The 20459-nt window shown below is 36.5% G+C and overlaps 4 protein-coding genes across 5 annotated transcripts; 2 read left to right on the top strand and 2 right to left on the bottom strand.

Annotated features, from left to right (window-relative positions):
• Positions 1 to 208: 208 nt before the first annotated feature.
• Positions 209 to 1247, top strand: LOC129285688 (uncharacterized). Its single transcript, XM_054921466.1, has 3 exons — positions 209 to 456; positions 558 to 713; positions 924 to 1247. The coding sequence occupies exons 1-3, from the start codon at positions 233 to 235 to the stop codon at positions 1015 to 1017; spliced, it is 474 nt and encodes a 157-aa protein (XP_054777441.1). The 5' UTR covers positions 209 to 232; the 3' UTR covers positions 1018 to 1247.
• Positions 1248 to 2091: 844 nt separating this feature from the next.
• On the bottom strand, positions 2092 to 2733 carry LOC129285689 (15.4 kDa class V heat shock protein-like). The gene is given in 3 exon segments (XM_054921467.1): positions 2092 to 2263; positions 2266 to 2454; positions 2536 to 2733. Coding segments are annotated over 3 exon segments (408 nt in total). The 5' UTR covers positions 2681 to 2733; the 3' UTR covers positions 2092 to 2189.
• A 2601-nt stretch (positions 2734 to 5334) lies between these two features.
• On the top strand, positions 5335 to 9150 carry LOC129286881 (polyadenylate-binding protein RBP45-like). Its single transcript, XM_054922969.1, is given in 7 exon segments — positions 5335 to 5695; positions 6102 to 6567; positions 8197 to 8252; positions 8325 to 8399; positions 8401 to 8456; positions 8558 to 8654; positions 8734 to 9150. Coding segments are annotated over 7 exon segments (1218 nt in total). The 5' UTR covers positions 5335 to 5407; the 3' UTR covers positions 8914 to 9150.
• A 1265-nt stretch (positions 9151 to 10415) lies between these two features.
• Positions 10416 to 20459, bottom strand: LOC129286879 (uncharacterized). Of its 2 annotated transcripts, none has more exons than XM_054922967.1 (3): positions 20216 to 20459; positions 19680 to 19748; positions 10416 to 12376 (listed from the first exon to the last, which is right to left on the bottom strand). In XM_054922967.1, the coding sequence occupies exon 3, from the start codon at positions 12331 to 12333 to the stop codon at positions 10777 to 10779; it is 1557 nt and encodes a 518-aa protein (XP_054778942.1). In that variant the 5' UTR covers positions 12334 to 12376; positions 19680 to 19748; positions 20216 to 20459; the 3' UTR covers positions 10416 to 10776. The 2 variants fall into 2 exon arrangements, with proteins under 2 accessions (XP_054778942.1, XP_054778941.1); XM_054922966.1 differs by having other exon boundaries at positions 19646 to 19748.

A 20459-nucleotide genomic window follows, 5' to 3' on the forward strand; every position in this document is an offset into this window, starting at 1 on the left:
AAGTTACCCTAGAATTTATTGTGCCACTGCCTGTGATTTGGAGTGCCTTGATTCTTTCCTACTACCCCCTAACGTGGGAAGTGCTTTATTTCAACGATGTTGTATTACATTCTAGTACTGTCATCTAGTTTTGTACTCTTGTTATCGTATGGGATTATTTAACTGAGCATTACAGATGATCAGGCCTAAGAAGTTATCTCCCGACTCTATTATTTCAAGCTTTTCCACAGATATGGCTACAGAACATTCTCAGAGATGTTGCGAAGAACTTGCTGCCGCAGGGGCTATAGATAAGTTGCTGACGCTTATTCGCTCAGTGAGCCGAAGTATACCTGATCAGGAGGTTCTCAAGCATGCTCTGTCAAGTCTCCGAAATCTGGCTCGCTACCCTCACTTACTTGATTTGCTGATCCAAAGCAACGGTTCTCTACAGACAATTCTCTGGGAATTACTAAGGTATTTCGATCTAGTATTGGCTGACGTTAAAAGTTGATAAATCATTGTCGTCTTGCTAGTTGTCCCTTACAATTAATTTTTAACCGTTTAACTCTCTCCAGGAATAAGGAAGACAGTTACTTCATTGCTTCTGAACTTCTGATGAAGATATCTTCCACTCCTAAAGGTGTTGAATCGTTACGCAAGCTACCTGCACTTGTAAAACGACTGCATGCTCTTGTTGAGGAGCTTACACGGAAGGCAATCTACGAGAAAAGGTCAGAACTGGGTTTCAGCGGAGAGGAAAAGCAAGATTTATTTAGAGTTTTTTTTGTGTTAGTAGACATATGCAAATATCTTAAAAAGTAAACTGAAATTTTGTTAAAAGCAAACCCCCTAGCTACTCTCTTCAAAGGTTAGGTGAGATAGAACCAACTGGGAACTTCGATTATCCTTCTAAATTCTCTGACCTATTTGCTTAACTGCAGAAATGGAAGAGCTGCCAGTGCAGTTATAAAAGAGAATAGAGAGAGGAGATTGAAGGAGGCTGCTGGGATTCTCAAACTGATAACAAGTGCCTAAAGTGTTGTCGTCATGCCACAGCGTGCAACAGATGGATATTTGTAAGGAAACAAGTCTTCGTCTTACTTTGATTTGTTCGTTGTGTACATCTCGTGGATTCAATGATTGAGGTATCTAGCTGATTTCCTGATCACAAACATGGTTAATCGTTTGTTAACTGGATATAGTTTTTGAATATTCAACCAAAAAGGAAATGTTAAATATAAATGATTGTCTTGTAGTTGTAACTACTCTCTTGATCCGCTTTTGTTTTTTTTTTTTTTTAAATTTTCTTGTTGATATATTGATATTAAGGTGAATTCAAGTTTCATAAGTTATTGATTTGTTTTGGATATGTTTTGATTGAAACAAAGAGAAGTGTTATAATGCTATTACAAGTTTCCTATCATTAAATCCTATTTAGTTACTGCATTTTGCTGTAACTGAAGATTTTTATACAATTTAAATCGGAGAAAAGAAATTAGTGCCTCTCAATTCAAATACTACCATTGTTCGTCGTCAAGGCATTAGAAGAAAAAAAAAGTCTGATCGTGATTCTCGAGCAAGATATGGCCGTCACGCAACTGTCACTTGATAATATTTAATATTTGGTTTCTTTCTTTCTACACAAACAATGAGGGGTCTTTCAGTATATATTATTTTTCATTGTATATTTTATTACTTTGAAAATTGTAATCATTTTGAGTAACCTAATGCATTCATTATTCGGATGGCCGCCCAAAATATCTGCATCTATTGGGGGTCCTTTTTCCTTTCATTCGGCGCCGCCAGGTGGTTGGAGGGTATGTTAGGAAATCAAATTTCTTATCCATTCTTTTCTAATTCTTGTGACGGCGAAAAAGAAAGTGATACCGATTGGCAAACAACTACCAATGGATGTTATGGTCTTCCTTCTAGTTTCCCTCACGTCAGTCTTTCTTGTTATCTTGCTTTATTATTTCTTCAGATTTTGAATGTCAAATCACTATTTCTTAGTTATCTCATACGCACACACATGCACACAAAAAGAAGATTAAAGCTAATGAAATGAGGACTTAAATTAAATGTCACTTCTGGAAAATAACAGTGACGAGATAAACATCCAAATCCATATCTAATTGAGACATGACAAGAACCAGAGGCTGCTGATTTTCCCAGAAATCTAAGAACAAAAGGAAGAAGAATCATTGAATTCAAGCAGCTCTTGCAAGAGCTTCCGTGGTGTCAGGCACAGAAGGTTCAATGAGGAAACCTCTCCTCAAAGATCTGGAACTGTAACGGTCAAGACTCCGTGTTCATAGCCTGCAGAGACGGCTTCAAGATCAACCCTAGCTGGAAGCCTGAACTTCCTCACGAACTTCCTAGCAGGAGGCTCTGTGGATTCCTCTGCTGCTTCAGTTCTGATTATGAGGTACCTCGAATCCTCAACCTCCACTCTCAGCTCTTCTTTCCTCACACCTAACACACGCACAAACACAAATCAACCAAACATGAAAAAAACAGTGAACAAGTCATGGATACGCGCGCGCGCGCACATACCAGGGATGTCAGCAGAGAAAATGTGAGATTCTGGTGTTTGGGTCCAGTGAACATGGTTTGGAGGGATGAAGTTGTGTGGAAAGAGGAATTGAGGAGGGAAAAGGTATTGCCAGGGAAGAGGATGGAGAGGGGATGGGAGCTCCATGGAAGGATGGTTTTTGAATCTGATATGATGACTTTTTGTGTGTGTTTGGCTGCTAGATATGATATTTGCATCGCGTTGAAAAAGGAAAGGTTGTCTGGTTTGCTCTTTTATAAGGAAAGTGGGGCAAGTTGGGGTTATGGCCTCAAATGGACCACAAGTTGGCAAAGTTGCCAACATACATGTATCAACAACAAATGAGTTATCTAATCTAATAGAAAAATTTAAAATTTAGAGAGATTTATGGTGGAGTTTTAAACGTCAATAAGATTATCTTCTTATAGCATAAAGTTAAAAAGATTCAACAGGAATGACAACATGAATTAGATAATGTTCCTGTGCTTTATAAGTGGTTTTTTAGTTTTTTAGAATACTATTAATTAAGAGGTTTCACTCAATAACTTTTAAAAATGTTTGTTTTTTCTACCCTTGAGGACATATGATTATTCATTCAGCTTTTCTTACTAATGCTTTTCATAACATTTTTATATATGGCTAGATCATTTTAAATGATTTTTTTATCATCTTACTCTCAATAAATGCAACATTCATTTTTTCTTTTATATGGTCACTTTAGATTTTATTAATTTGTGCATTATATATCCATCTCAACATTTTTATATAAATTTGAACCTTTATTTTTTATTGAATTTTATGAAAAAAATGTATTTTATGAATTTTATCTGGAATTTGTAAGAATTAAGATATCATGTTTATGAAAAAATCTAATTATATGTCTTTTTAAACTATTTTTTATGAGAACATTTGAATAGAATTTTCGTATGCAATATTCAAAGATAAATCAAGAGAATAAGAATCAAGCATCAATGCTTAAAATAATCTCCCTTGCTGATTTGATGTAATAGCACATCTCATCTAAACAATGTTTCTGGTTGTTTGTTTGGTAATCACACCATCTAGACTACTAAAAGAATTGAAGTCTCACGGGCAGCTTTTGTAAGAGGACGCATTTGGCATTGGTCGGAATCGTCTACCAGATTTTAGCAGGCTCTCTCTCCTTTTCTAGACGAAAACAGAAGTGAAGTTTCAACTTATCGATGCATTAGTAATTGATATCCAACAGCCGGATCAAAAAAAAATGATATCCAACGGTAGCAGAATATATATATTATATATATAGACATATATTTGCCAAGTATTGACGCGCGCGCGCATATTTAAATGTAAATGATAAGGTATAGAGGTTGTAAATTCTACTCCTCTGTTAAAAAATATAAAATATTTTAATTAAATTAAATTTTATTTTTAATAAAATAATTATTTAATTTTAAATTAATCATATTTTTTTATATTTATTTTTATTAAATATTCTATAATAATATAAAATCATTATTAATAGAGGCACTTTTGAAAAAAAGTAATGATTACACTTTAAAAAATTAAAAAATATATTATATTTTTAAACATCTAATTTTTTAAAAATACCTTATATTTTTAAAACGGAAGAAGTATATCTTACTACAGTTTGGGGAGATATATTCATCCTACTTTAGAGAATGGCCTTTCTTTTCTTTAAACAATATTTTAAATATTAGATTGATACTTCTTCTTCATTAAAAAATATAAATATTTTTAATTAAATTTTATATTTTAATAAAGTAGTTAATTATCTTTAAACTAACATAATTTTTTTATATTTACTTCTATTTAATAAAGTATTTTATTATAAATAAATATAAAATAATTTATTTATTATATGCTCTTTTAAAAGAAAAACAAAATAATTATATCTTGAACTACTAAAATATCTTTTCTTTTTAAAATTTAATTTTTTTAAAAAATGTTTTTAATTTTAAACAGAGAAAATATATTTAAGAGAAGTTTTAACTTTAAATATAAAACATATCTATATATTGCTAAAATTTAAATTTATTCCTATATCTTTTATATATTTATAAAAGGATAATATAATTTTTAGTTTTTTAAATTTTTTTTCAACTATCAATTTAATTACTCAATTTTAATTTTTTATGATTAAGTTATTTTTATTGTTCAAAGAAAAGATAGTAGCCAAAAAATTATTTAAAAAAAATAAAAGTGTTAAATCTACTTACCTGAACAATAAATTATTGATGGAAACCTTTTAAATTAAAAAAATAAGTATAATTATTTAATTAAAAAAACATATTTTAAAATTAAAAATATAAAAGCAAAACACAGCATGGAAAATTATATTGATAAATTTTAAACTAAGTTTAAAGATTAATTTATTCTAATTTAATTATAAATATATATTTAATTATTAATATATTTTACACATTAAAAATTAATTTATATTTTAAAATTTAAAGAAGTGATATCATAGACTCATAATTTTAAAAAAATATAAAAAAATAAATTAATAAAAATTTAATTTGAGAAACTAAATTAATAATTACAGCCATTTGAACTGCATTAATTTTATCATGTTCCGTACATCCAATGATGTGTGGGTAAATAAATTTGGTTATTATAATTATAGTTGTAATTATAATTTTCATTCGTAAAATAACAATGCGGGTCCCATTTGCCAGCCATCAGCCCATCACTGACGTCTAACGAATCCCGACCGCGGGAAGCTTTGCGTTTTAGGGTTAGCGTTGCGCATGAGCCTTTGTCCATAAAAGACACGCCTGGAGCCCTACCTCCTTTGCCCTAATTCTTCTTTTCTCTTTGCTTCTCTCTCTCTCTCTCTCTCTCTAAATCACAGACCTCTTTCCTTGAGTCAAGATGATGCACCCTGGTCCTGGCATGGCTCCCCCAACCATGGGCCAACAGCCTCCCCAGCAGCAGTATCCGCAGCAGCAACATCCCTACATGATGATGCCACCGCAGGCTCAGGCGCCGCCGATGTGGCCTCCCTCAGTTCAACCACCGCCACAGTCGGTCGCTCCACCGCAAACGACCCAAGCCGTCCAGCCCACAACCGCCGATGAGGTCCGTACTCTTTGGATCGGTGATTTGCAGTTCTGGATGGACGAGAACTATTTGTACACTTGCTTTGCTCATACAGGCGAGGTAAAATCCCTTTCTCCGTTTCTTTTATTTCTTGTTATTCGTTTTTAAGTTGCCGCGAATGTTGGTCGCTCTTTTTTCGTAGTGTATGATATCGTCGATGTGTGTTGGAGATAAGTATTGTCCGCCTGCTAACAATTAGGCTTCTGTTAATTTTCCAGCGCCAGCCGTACGGGTTTCAGCTGCAATATTTTGGTTTTCTCTGGTTTTGATCCTACTTTTTTATTTCCCTTGCCCATATATGAGGGACGAACCTCTTAGGATTTGTCTTTCCCCCCAGTACGGGCTGTTCAATTTGATGTTAAATAACATTGATTTTGGGCTATTTAAGTATTATACTTGCAATGTGTAGAAACCTGGTGGCCATTCTTGGTTTTTTATTGCTGAAGGAAAAGAATTTTTTTTGCAGGTGGCCTCGGTGAAAGTTATTCGAAACAAGCAAACTAATCAATCTGAAGGTTATGGGTTTATTGAGTTTTTCACACGCGCAGCCGCTGAGAGAATACTTCAAACATTTAACGGAACCATTATGCCAAATGGTGGGCAAACCTTCAGATTGAACTGGGCAACTTTTAGTTCGGGTGAGAGGCGGCATGATGATACTCCAGATTACACGATATTCGTTGGAGATTTAGCTTCAGATGTTACCGATTACATGCTGCAGGAGACATTTAGGGCTAGGTATCCCTCAATTAAAGGTGCAAAAGTTGTGATCGATCGACTCACTGGGAGGACAAAGGGTTATGGTTTTGTTAGGTTTGGAGATGAAAGTGAACAAATGCGAGCTATGACTGAGATGCAAGGTGTTTTATGTTCGACAAGACCCATGCGGATTGGACCAGCCACCAACAAAAACCCTGGCACTCAGCCAAAAGGTAAGTCTCTTTCGTAGTTGTCGTTTGTGTGGCCTTTTTTGCAAATGTCTGTGCTTTATATGCCCTTGATGGAATAGTAGACTGGATTTCTTTTTATGTTAATAATTGTAGACTGTTCTTGCAGTTTTTTGACATTATGTGGGTTTGCTTAAGGTTTTACAGTTTTAATTCTCTTCTGTCATGTACGGCCTAAGTTATGGTTCATTCAGTTACGCTCTTGAAGATTTGCAGTCCAAAGTCATTTCTTCCTGTAATTTCGTTTAAAAATTTGGGCTAAGTAAATGATCTATAATTATAAATTATCAAATCTTATAAAACTCCTATTGTCTCAAAGCAGGGTGTCGAGAGGCTCTGTCATCTCGGAGCCTGGAACCGATTTCATCAGCTGAAATGGTTACCATTTTAGTGCATGGCCTTGTGTAGGTCAGTTCCCGTTTATGTCTTGCCCATTATTTTTGGTCTCTTTTTCTTTTCCGTCTGCAATTTTCAAGTTATTCTTTTCAGTTCATTTCACTGGTTGGTTCTAGCCAATTACATTGCACAACTACTCTGGATACTTAATTTTTTCAGTCCGCCATTCTTTATCTTTGTTCCTTTAATTTCATCCCTAATAGCTTACCAGAAGGACTACATTAAATTTCTTTTGCAGCAATCCCCTGTTGTGAACAATATTTTTGTACCTTTTTTCTCCATTTGATCATCTTTTTCATTCAAGTTACATTGATTTCCGCTTCCAGTCCTCAGTCTATGAGAAAATAACTTAATTTGTGAAATGCTATTGCAGACGGAGTGGAATTGCCAGAAATATCTCGGACCGGCTATTGTTTCTTTTATCATGTGTTTTTTTTTTTTAATTTTTCTTGACTTCTAAGTTCTGTTTCCATTCTGCCCTTACCATTTTAGCACAGCAGTATGCAATCAAATCTCACTTTATATTGCTGTTTGCTATTTCCACTTGTCAGTTCTCTTGTCTGCACAGACATTTCGCTGCTGTTTTCTTGCCAATCTTTAGAGCAAGTTTAATCCATTTTTATCTTTTATTTGTATTTTGGAAGGTCTGAAAGAGATGTGAAGGTGAGCTAGATCAATGATGTGTGTTGGTGTCAGCTATGTATGAATTAAATTCTGTTTCTTTCTCTCTCGTTTACGTCTTAATGTTCAATTAGGGAGGCGACTAATTTTTATTGCGTGTTTATCCCATATATATCAAATTCTGATCGGGCCAAATATCTTGCCATGGCGTTTTGTAGCAGATATAGCCATTGAAGTTACTCTTTTAAGTTAATTTAGATAGTCTAGATAATTAGTTTATATTTCATTGGACAGTGGCTTATTTTCTACAATGATTTAATGCTGATTAATTTTTACAGTTCCTAAGAAATGTGGTGTGATTATGGAACAAATTGTTTTGCTTGTTTCTTCTCAAATTGCTCTACGTGCATGCAGATGCTTTCCTTTCTTTAAGAATTATACAGTGTTTGTGACTTATGAGCTTAGATGTTATATATTGCAACTAAATGTGTTCATTGATTTCCTTTGATTATGGATCATGGTGGTTCTCGATATCTGCTTCCTTCCCTGTTTTTAAGCAATTCATCTTTTTACTTCATTTCTGCTTTGGTCATGCAGCTTCATATCAGAATCCTCAAGGGGCACAGAACGAGAATGATCCGAATAATACAACTGTGCGTACTTCTTTGCAGTAGAGAATTTTTACTTTCTTCCCTGCATGTTGTGACTGAAATTTTAATCTGCAGATTTTTGTTGGGAATTTGGATCCTAATGTAACGGATGATCATCTTAGGCAAGTTTTTGGCCAATATGGGGAGTTAGGTACATGTTAAGATTCCAGCAGGCAAGCGATGTGGGTTTGTTCAATTTGCTGACAGGTGGAAATTTGTTTCTGAAAGTTGTCTTGTAATGTCAATCCATGCCCTTAGCTTATATATAGATAGCCTTACCATTTGTGTCTTGATATTTCATGCATTAGGAGCTGCGCAGAAGAGGCTTTGAGGGGCTTAAATGGAACAGTGTTGGGTGGGCAGAATGTTCGTCTCTCTTGGGGCCGTAGTCCTTCAAACAAACAGGTAACGAAATATCTTTCATTATTCTGCACCGCCTTGGCATAAAAGCCTATCTGATTCTGACCAACGCATAAATCTTCAGACTCAGCCAGATCAAAACCAGTGGAATGGAGCTGCTGGGTATTACGGATATACTCAGGGGTATGAGAACTATGGATATGCTCCAGCTACTGCACAGGATCCCAACATGTATGGAAACTATCCTGGGTACTCCAATTACCAACCACCACAGCAGCAGCAGCAGCAGCTAGGGTACAGTTGAGATTTGAGAACCCTCCCCCCCTCTTCTTTTTCCCCCTTCTCATTTACCTCGATTCTCTCTTGTAATCGTGAGGAGTTGTTGCTGTTGCCTGTCTTTTTTAGCGTCTCTTGGTGTAAAACCAACTTATCTCTTTAGCTCCTTTGCTTGTTAGTAGAATTAATGTGATCTCCTGTTGTATCGAGCGAAAATTACTTGATAACCTCCAGATGTTCTAATAACGATGCTTTATTTGATGCCTTTCTAGCCTAGTAGCTTCTGCGTATAACAATGCAGCATGTCATGTGGGTTTCTTGGATATAGGAAAAGGTAAAGTTTGACTTGATGGTGAACTCTACTCTTGAATGTTGATCATTTAGAAGCGAAAATGTTACCATACAAAATGAGTATGGAATTGAGTTCGAAAGTAATTGCTGTTTTCAGTGACTGCTGAAGTAATCAGCATGCTTATTGAAGAGGGAAGTTACCGTAAATTGTGTTCAGGGGAGCAAATTAATGCGTGGATTTACTTGCCAGGATTCTACTTAAGCTTGGATGTTAATTTTTGCTACTTTGATGTGCTTTGCTTTGCTTGCCTTGTGTCGTTGAACATTGATATATTGCGCATTTGGAACCTTTGATGTGTTTCCAAAACGTTTGTCCATGTCACATTTGAGCGAACGTGATGCATGCTCGCATAGCTAAGTTTTGTGTATGAAGCAGTAAATGGATTTGGCAGAACGTGTTTGTAATCAGAAAAAAAGGTAGTTTTTCGCGAGGACCCAAAGTGGTGATAATACCATCGAAATTTTAGATTTTTGTGATGTTGTGTAGTCATCTGGTTCCAATTCTTAATTATCTCTTGTGCCTACCGGCTGAAATCAGCGACGCCTATCAGATAAAAATCTGTTCAAAGTTCTCTCAAAGGGAACAATTTCATTTAGGCGGTTAAATTACAAGCGAACAACTCTTCTGCACTGAGCTTCTGGGAACGTTCATCAGCTGAGTTCATCTCGATTTTGTTGCTACCTGACTGCTGTCCTTGCGGCTTGTCAACGAGTTTTAGTATAACAGATCTGCGTCAATTTTTCAAGTTCAGATTCCGTGCAAAACTAGTCCAACCATGCATTATGACAAAATAGTCTCAACTAAATATTTCTTTAACAGACTAGAAGTGTCAGCTTGGATCGGTCTGCCTGGTTCCCTAACAACAGAAGGGAGGCACGATCTCCAACATTCCTCAGTGGGTCACCAACCTAGTGCTGTTTTCTTAGTTTTAACTACCAAATTTGCTACCAAACTTTCCATGTATTGTTACAAAGAGCCACTTCCATGATTTATTACTTGACAAATATTTTATCCTTATAATTTACTTGTTTATTTTCGGTCTCTTTATTTTATAATTTCAAAATTGAGTAATTAAAGTTTTGGAAAAATAATCTTTTATCTGCTAATGAACTTCCATAAATTTTTATCGACACTCTGACGTTCCTTATAAATTATGTACGAGTGAGGTACTATGAAAATATCATCCAACTTCTGGAGCAATGCATATCTCAGCTGTCGTCACTCCCATCATATCTATAGATTAGCCATTGATCCAAAACATTGTACGTTCTCCTCTAAAAAGAAAAACAACGAGAAATATCAAACTTCAACGGGGAAGGAAAAAAACACAAATATACCAATACTGAAGTCAAAACTAAAGTAAACCAAATTATAAGCCAACGGAACAAAAGAATTGACACTAACTTTTAAACGAAAGCTACCTGCCTACTCCATTCCACTAACACTGTCAGAATACAAGACTAGCATCAGTGATTTATTCCGAGCTCAAACATTTTTTCTTCCAATGCCAACTGTCTTTGATCTTTTTAGCAACAGTTTTCAGAGATTGTCTGGGCCAATGGGGTTTTCAGGTTCCACTGACTCAGTAGTTTGAATGTCGTCTTCCTTAGTATTCTCACCTGAAGGTTGAATGTCGTCTTCCTTAGTAATCTCAGCTGCAGGACCAGGGTTCCGGGGATCACTCGTCTCTGGAAAATTGGATCCTTCAGAGGCAAACCTGGACTCAGAAGGGACAGCATCTCCTCCGAATACTGTAGAAGGGTGGCTGGTCTCAAGTGCAGGCTTTGGAGAGTCAGGTTTGTCCTCAAGCTTGTCAACAGACTGAACATTTTCAGGATCAGCAGATACAGGCATTCGGTTTAGTTGGATACTCGGGTTGTTTAGTTCATGAATCTGTTCAGTCTGGATAGATTCAGTTTCAGTAGATACAGGCATTTCGTTGAGTTCCATATTTGAGTTCCTTGGTTCCTCATGAATCTGTTCAACTTGCATTGCTTCAGGTTCAGCAGCTACAGGAAGTTGTTTGAATTCAATATTTGAGTTTATCGGTTCATCCTGAATCTGTTCACTTTGCATGGGCTCAGGTCCAGCAGATACTGGCATTTGGCTGACTTCAATATTTGAGTTCTTGGGTTCATCCGGAATCTGTTCACATTGTATGGGCTCATGTCCAGCATGTGCAGGCATTTGGTTGAGTTCAACATTTGAAATCATTGGTTCATCCCGCATCTGTACATTCAGCTGGAGAGAGTTTCCGGTGTTCTGTCCAGTTTGAAGCTCCTTGTCAATGCTTTCAGTCATTGGAACCGAGTTTGTGTCTTCAGCTGTTGGCTTTGGATCCTTTTCTGTTACCCCAAGTGCACCGGGTTCTTTAACCTGTCTGGATGTATCAAGTTTGTTTATATCCTGTTCAAAAATTTTGTCACACTCCATCCTCATGATAGATGCAGATTGACTCCCATGCCCAAGATCTGATAAAGTCTCTGGTATTCCTCCAGCAGGAATGGATGAGTCACTTGTTGGAATGTTAGTCATAGGTACTAGAACAGATGCAGATTGATTCCCAGGAGAAACTGAGGCTCCAGGATGTGTCTCGGTAGGAAGAACTTGGTCTTTAGAGAGAGACACCAGAGGTGGTTTTGGCTCAACAGGTTGTTTGCTACCTTGTCCTGATGAGGGAATAGAACTTTGCGTCTGAGCCTGTGGATTAAGAACTGGAATTGGAAAATCCTTCCTTTGAATCATTTCAAGATGAGGAGCCACATCATTTTCAGGAGTGACAGGAACATATTGCCCTGGTTGAAATATGACACCTCGCAAATAGGTTGGAGAGTCTCCTATCCGAACATTAAGGAGATACCCAGCACTAAAACTACCCTCGATGACACCAGTAACCACCTTCCCTATCATTTGGGCATCAGAACTGCCAGTTGTGCCTGCTGTTTGGTTGGGGTTGATAAAATTGTCAGAGCCATGTCTTACAGGCGTGCTGTCTACCTGAACTATGCTTCCTTCTTTGCGGGGCCGCCCACGTTTCCGTTTTGCTGGAACACTTGATGGATTTGAAGAGCCTGCTCCTTGATTTTGTTGGTTCATCTTCCAGAATGAGATGTTACGACAGGTCAATGAAAAAATCTTCCTGCAAGTCATGAAATTACCATTACATATTCCTTTTTTTTTTCTGGGAAAAAAATCACCAAGGCATATACCATTTCTTTGAATAGCTAAAAGATGTGCAAAAACAATATTGAAGAAGCAGGCAAAAAAATTTGAAGTAACAGGGATCAAAATGCAATGAAAGACAGGGTGATAAACAGCAGGAGGTTTTAAAGGACCTTTATCAGTCCTATTCTTGCACAATTTGTAATGAGGTGAAGCAGGATTAGCCATGAGAAGTATAGTGTAATAAAAAAATGGAGGAAGTAACACCATTAGTGTATCTTAATGCTCTATAAAATTAGAGATATTCCTCAGCTTCCTCTCAGTGAATGATAGACTAAAGTTCTCATATTTCTCGTGAATAAATTATCCAATATAGGCATGAAGTTACTTGTTTGATAGACAAGGGTCAAACTATGAACGGATGGTTTAAGAAAACAGAGAGCAAAATGATCAAGTTCTAGTACCCATCGTTATGATGTAAAAATCAATGAACTTGTGCTCAAGCATCCAGGGATTTCGATATCAAATAAGCACATATAATACTATGAAACAGAAACTGATCTATGTGATCTTATATTTAAGAAAATAGTAGAACTTAAGTTGAATAGTTTACATGCAAAGTTGCAAACCTAGACAATTCAGGACTTATGGTTTTTTTTTTTTTGGGGGGGGGGTGTTTGTTTTGGCCCGCTGGGGGGGGGGTATTTATTACTCCTGTGATACACACTTCTAACACAAAGGGTTCCACAGAATGCTAAAAGATGCATAAAATAAATTGTTGCACGAGCAACATGAAAACGTAGCAAACCGGGTTTAATAAAAATCAAAACAGAATTACGTAATGAATAAATGACTAAAAAAGAACATATTGACATAATAATAATTTATCAATAACAATATCGAGTACTTAAAACAATCACTGTTCAACAAAGCTTGGGTCTATGCTTTAACTAAGATACCAGTATGTCTAAACCAATTCCTATTTTTCATCGAATAAAATATCCTCTCAATGACTTAGCCATCAAAAGGGGGAAAAAATCCTCTTAATGATCACCACGCATCCCTCAATTTCCTCTCTTCTTTCCAGGAGTTTCTTTGTTCATCATCCTTATCAAGAGCTTGACTGTTTAGCTCTTTTTCCACCTTGCAAATTAACACCATTGCTACCATCAATCTCTTTAGAGAGATGGGGTCATGGTATCACAAGAATTCAATTTTAATTGTGCAAGGATGGGTTGAGTATATAGAATAGCTGTTGCCCCATTTAATTGTAGCAATCGTGGCATGAACTACATCCACGTAAAAATATCTTCAATAGCATAAATATAGCAGATCTACAAGAAAGTTGCAATGCTGCACATATGACACAGTGACAAGAACTGTATCACCTAGGTTGAAATTAGTGCTATCAATAACTAAGGGGGAGGTGATACAGAGTAGACTCAAAGATAAATGCCTATAACAAAATTCAACACTCAACAAGGTCATAATTTTTTTATGAGACAAGATATCAATCACATTTCAACTCAAAAGGCTTTGGTAATGATGGAAACAAATCTAGTATGGAAAATTTAAGTTCCACATTGAGATGAGATGTTAGATTAGTTCACCTCAATAGATATCTTTTAAGGGAGGGCTCTCACACTACTAGAGTGCCCATCAATTGGTATTAGAGTAAACAGTCAGCAACTCTAGATAGGGCTCCCAGCAAAGGGTTCTGACCAACAAGGAACTTGAGTGAAGTAATTGCAAAGTGTAGTAGTTGAGACGGCTGCTCTTCAAGGGTGATCAACTCATGGAAGCCAAGGTAATATGGGATGCAGTAGTCCTAGATTTTGTATTATGGGATGTTTTATGGGATACTTAAGCAAGTTGGCTCTTCCACCTCAATAACTAACTTTTGGGAGAGACTTTCCTGCCCACCTAAGTGTCCATCAGTAAATCACAATTGCATCTTAAGAGATTGTTAAAATTAAAGAAATGATGATTTAAACAAAGAAGTCTTACTTCAGCAAAGCCATAATGATATCTAACAAAGAGACTTTCCTGCCCACCTAAGTGTCCTAGATTTTGTATTATGGGATGTTTTATGGGATACTTAAGCAAGTTGGCTCTTCCACCTCAATAACTAGCTTTTGGGAGAGACTTTCCTGCTCACCTAAGTGTCCATCAGTAAATCACAATTGCATCTTAAGAAATTGTTAAAATTAAAGAAATGATGATTTAAACAAAGAAGTCTTACTTCAGCAAAGCCACAATGATCTCTAACTACATCTCAATATAAGGTTTAACTCAATGATATTATATCTGAAGAGCTTCACCAACATGGTGTAAGATAGCTATAAACAATCTAGTGTGCCTCATAATCACGATGGAATCAATAGCAGAATTATTAGAATGATACTTCCAGTCTTGAGATATGAAAATAAAGTTAAATAATATTCTTGGCTGGTGTCTTGTATCAATGAGTTCACAATCCAATAAATACTTAAAGCTTGCCATAGAAAGAACCCATACAACCACCAAATTTTAGAACAGACCACAAAAGAAATTTGTATCCAAAAGACAACAATTTGGTGAAGCTTATCAAATGAATGAGAAGTGGAGTCAAGGAAATAGTTAAATAGAGACAGATAACCAGACAGCGAAATAGATGACTAAATCTAAAATAAGATCTACAACAACAACAGCATTCCTATATTAATTTCATTGATGTTCAGTAACAATGAAGAGCTTTAATGGGCATGTCGGGAGGGAAGCTGGTCAGTATGCGAGGGTGCATGGTGGTTTTGGTTTTGGAGAGCTAAACAATGAAGGACAAACTCTTCTTGATTTCTCATTGGCGTATGATTTTAAGATTGCCAACACTTGTTTCAAGAAGAGAGATGAGCATCTCATCACTTATAAAAGTGGAGCCTCAAGGTCACAGATTGATTTTCTTTTGGTTAGGAACACAGATAGAAGACTTTGTAAAAATTGTAAGGTGATCCCCGGAGATGCTGTAACGACACAACATAGGGTCCTAGTCCTTGATGTGTGTATTATGAGTAAAATCCAAAAACGTCGACAAGTAGTAACACCAAGGATTAGGTGGTGGCAATTAAAAGGTGAGAAGCAAGATATTTTCAAGCGAAATCTTTTGGATAAAGGAATTTGGGAATCTCAGGGAAGTGCTAACATCATATGGGAGGATATGGCTAAAAAGATCCGGGAGGTTGCAAAAGTAGTTTTGGGAGAATCAAAAGGTTCTAGTCCGAGAGATAAGGAGTCTTGGTGGTGGAATAATAGTGTACAGGACAAAATCAAGTATAAGAAGAACTGTTTTAAAGCCATACATTTGTGTAACAATGAGGAAAATTGAGAGAGGTACCGTATGGCTAAGAAAGAAACTAAAAGAGCTGTGGGTGAAGCTCGTTCTAAAGCTTTTGAAGAATTTTATAAGAACCTTGAAACGAAGGAAGGAGAGCAAAATATTTATAAGATTGCCAAGAGTAGGGAAAGAAAATCAAGAGATCTAGAACAGGTAAGGTGTATTAAGGATGAAGAGGGAAGAATTTTAGTTACAGATGATGAAATTAAAAATAGATGGGAGACTTACTTTTCTAAACTCTTCAATGATGGAGAGGATTCATCTAGTAACTTGGAGGATTTAGTAACTGGTGAAGGAGAACAAAATTTGTCATTCTATCGAATAATACGTGATAAGGAGGTAAAGGAAGCTCTTAAGAAAATGGCAAATGGTAGAGCTAACGGACTTGATTGTATATCTATCGAAGCGTGGAAATGTTTAGGTGAAGAAGGGGTGAGATGGTTAACTAAGTTATTTAATGTGATTTTACAGTCCAAGAAAATGCCTGATGAGTGGAGGAGAAGTATATTAATTCCTATTTATAAAAATAAAGGAGATATTCAGAATTGTACTAACTATAGAGGGATTAAACTCATGAGCCACACAATGAAATTGTGGGAGAAAGTAATTGAGCACAGGTTGAGATTGGAGACAAGTATTTCTGAGAATCAATTTAGTTTTATGCCAGGTAGATCAACTACAGAGGCGATTTATCTACTAAGGGGATTAATGGAAAAGTATCGTTGTAAAGATAAAGATCTACACATGGTTTTTATTGATTTGGAAAAAGCTTATGACCGTATACCAAGAGAAGTGCTTTGGAAAGCGTTGGAAAAAAAGGGAGTACGGATTGCTTATATTAAAGCCATACAAGATATGTACGAGGGGGTAAAAACTAGTATAAGAACGCCTAGTGGTCAAACAAAGGATTTTCCTATAAAGATTGGACTACATCAGGGATCATCTCTGAGTCCTTATTTGTTCAACTTGATTTTAAATGTTTTGACGGAACATATTCAAGAGGAAATCCCGAAATGTATGCTCTTTGCGGATGATATAGTTCTTATAGCAGAGACAAGAGAAGAGGTTAATTGCAAACTTGAGTTATGGAGGAGGACATTGGAGTCGAAAGGTTTTCGTCTAAGTAGAAGTAAGACGGAATATTTATATTGTAAATTTGGTAAAGGACTATTCGACAATAATTTGGAAGTGAAATTGGGAGATCAAATTATACCTCAAGTAGAAAAGTTTAGATATTTGGGAGCCATTATTCAAAATGATGGCGAAATCAGTGGAGATATTTCACATAGAATTCAAGCTGGGTGGTTTAATTAGAGAAAAGCTAAAGGAGTTATTTGTGACCGTAAGGTGCCTAATAAACTTAAAGTAAAGTTTTATCGCACTGCTATCAGACCGGCAATGTTATATAGTAGTGAATGCTGGGCTCTAACGGGACAGTAAGAGCATAAAGTTGGAGTAGCAGAGATGAGACTGTTACGATGGATGTGCGGACATACACGTAAAGATAAAATTCAAAATGAGTACATACGCGAAAAAGTGAGGGTGGCACCTATTGAGGAAAAAATGGTAGAAAATCGGTTGAGATGGTTTGGGCATGTACAACGAAGACCAAGGGAGGCACCAGTGAGAAGAGTGGAACATATAACTTTGAGTCCGATTAAGAGAGGTAGAGGAAGGCCTAAGAGAACACTCTTGGAAGTTGTTGAACGCGATCTCTTAATTAATAATATTCCTAAAAGCTTGATAAACGATAGAGCACAATGGCGTCTTGCAATCCATGTAGCCGACCCCACCTAGTGGGATAAAGGCTTGTTGTTGTTGTTGTTGTTGCTGTTGATGTTCGGTAACAAACAACACAGACATCTATAATGATGGCAGTTGTTTTAATTCTGGCCTCCGAACACAAGCATAGCTACTAGGGATTTCTTATTTTGTTATTTCTCTTTTCGAGGGCAAGAAGAAGAGAAGATACAGACTGCATTTGCATCAGACATAAACATGCCATACATTGGTCTTATAATTTAATCAAAAAATTAAACACAAGGGAGTGATAAAAAAAAAATTAGTAAAGTATCATTTGCAAGCAATTTCTTGGAGATGTGAATATTCAAGATAAAATGTGAGAAAGCATAATGTTCATAGGGATCCTATAAATAGCTCCAAGAGTTGAACGCCATTATTAAAGACACACACAAGAACATCAAATCTCCACCTATTATTGTTCAAAAAGGAAATCTCATTCATTGTGAATTTGAAAGCTTCGTAAGCACAACAAAGGATGTACCAAATCATCTCACCGGATCAAAATGGTTTTAAAAGAGACACTTGAACAATGAATTTATTAATTCTTCTGCAGTCGAAGTATCGTTGATCACTCCTTGGTCATCAAAGCTTCCTTCTAGACCTAGTCATAGCAGCATCTAATATGCTAAACCAGATAAAGGGGAAGTGAAAACCTAGGAAGCATCCACAGTGCTAAAGCCCTAGCCTATGACTCTCAACCAGTGGCTATTTAAAATTGGGGGATGCCTAATGTCAGAGAAAAACCTACCAAGGAGTTACAATTCACAATTTTACTATTAGAATACTTTATAAACCATCCCGAAAAAATGTTGGCTGTGAGAAGGCCCAAGAATGTTGTTAGTTCTATCACTACTCTCATACAAGCACCCTTAAGTGAAATTCCTTCACTCCTTTGGGCTTGCAGCATAGGCAAAGCACAGGCCCATTTTCACCCTATGTGGAAACTTAATATGTTTACGAGTGTGAGGATGCAAGGATCAAACTATAGGTCAGCCTGTCAAAAGGGCTTTGATACCATGCTGAAGAATCAATTCAACCAGAAAGCCTAAGGACTTAACAAATGGCACTAGAATTTGGTTCATATCTCTAAAACAAGGCTAGCCAGTCAAAACATGATAAGATATGAGCCTGCAAATATAGTCTCATACCAAGCCTATCTTAGATCAGTTCCTCAACCATAATTATGATAGTTAAATGATTGACCAAATGAAGGGAAAATCATTTTCTACAGCATAGAATCAAGTCTGTATGATTATGATATGAAAATATTAGGAGCTATAGGAATTAGTTGGGGCAGGGGTATAAATGTTATTTCTATGGGTCAGTACTGTTACTGTTATTTAGCCTAATAGTCCAACCCTATATATACCAAGTCCAGATAGGCAGTGTTGTTGTTGAACTCATTTAATAAAACGCACTATTCAGAAACGTCTCATCTAAACTTCCCTCTGTTCTCTCCTTCTTGTCTACCTATCTCTCTTCTCCTCTCTTCATCTCTTTCTATCCTAACAAATTATCAGATATTCACAATCTTTTAGTTAGAAAAGGTCAATTAATGATCATGATTCAAAATAATTCAGTCAGCAATCACCATTTGGAAATTTCAGTCAAGCAAGTAGCCTGTTACCACTGTGATATACATTAAATTGCATATCTCCCACCATGCTTTGATTATGAACAAGATAACATTAACAATACAAGATACTTTAACATTTTAGACCTCAATCTATTTTTAAATACAGGTTGAGGGAAGTTCTATGAAAATTTACATGCCACATGCATACAAAAATAAAGTTAATAAAAAACATAGGTCTTTTATGCTGTCACTTTTAGCATCCATTATTCTCTGTGTGAATGCATCTGTATCTATCTTGCTCAAGAAATTTCAGCATACACTGCCTAATGTCATCCTTCATTTCAAGCAATAAACACATGCTCTACTTATAAAGTCCGGCAATGTTTTAATAAATTCCAAAAATAAGCTGATTAGAAAAATTATTGGTTAATAGTGCTCGAGGAAATTAATTGTGATAGAACCTGATAAGAAAGTCATGCATAGATTTAGTAAAGTACCACTGTAGAGCATGATAACAATCTCTGTGCTTACCAGCTCTGCTACATCTATGCATTGATTCTCCACAGTGGCTGGTAAACAGGATTTTGCTTGGTTCACAGCCTGTGCCACAATAAGGACAATAAGCAGGTTCAGGAATTTATGGTAAGACGACCAAATGACCATTCCAATTTTACAACGGAAATTCATTGACTGATCAGACTTATAATTTGGATTTTGGACGTGATTTATTTAATACAAGCAGGTTCAGGACGGCTATTAAAAGGCAAATTCTTTATGATTTGGATCTTTATGTTCTTGAATTTATCGGCCAAAACCAGATGGTACTAGGAGCAACAGAAAATCAAAATCTGGGGGAAACTAATTATTTAGGAAAGTGAACTAATAAAAAGGGAATAGTATTGTACCGAAAAAGGGGAGTAAAAGAGGAATCCTGACGTATCCGTATCGGATACCCGTCGCTGACGTTTTTCTTTTGTTTTTTTTTCGGCCGATGCGGTTGACACGGCTCGACACTCAAGACTACGTTTTTGGTCCAGATGTTTTAGAACTTAAAACCCAAAACTCACCATTTCTGTTGTCGCGCGCTCTTGCTCTGTCGTCGCTCTCGTCTCGCTGCTCTTGCTTCTACTCTGCTTTCACCGTTTCCGGCGACCTGTGCCGTTTTCGGCGACTTGCTTGTTTGCTCTCACCATTTCCGGCGACCCCTGTCAACGACTGACCGCCCGGTTCTCCCTCTCCCTCTCTGTTCCGACTCGTGCCCCACTTCGCCCTCGTGAGTGCCCGGCTCTCTTTCTGTTATTTCTGGTGGTT

This window comes from Prosopis cineraria, unplaced genomic scaffold (genome assembly GCF_029017545.1).
Source record: "Prosopis cineraria cultivar Desert tree isolate PC_DT_omini unplaced genomic scaffold, ASM2901754v1 PC11, whole genome shotgun sequence".
NCBI lineage: Eukaryota > Viridiplantae > Streptophyta > Magnoliopsida > Fabales > Fabaceae > Prosopis > Prosopis cineraria.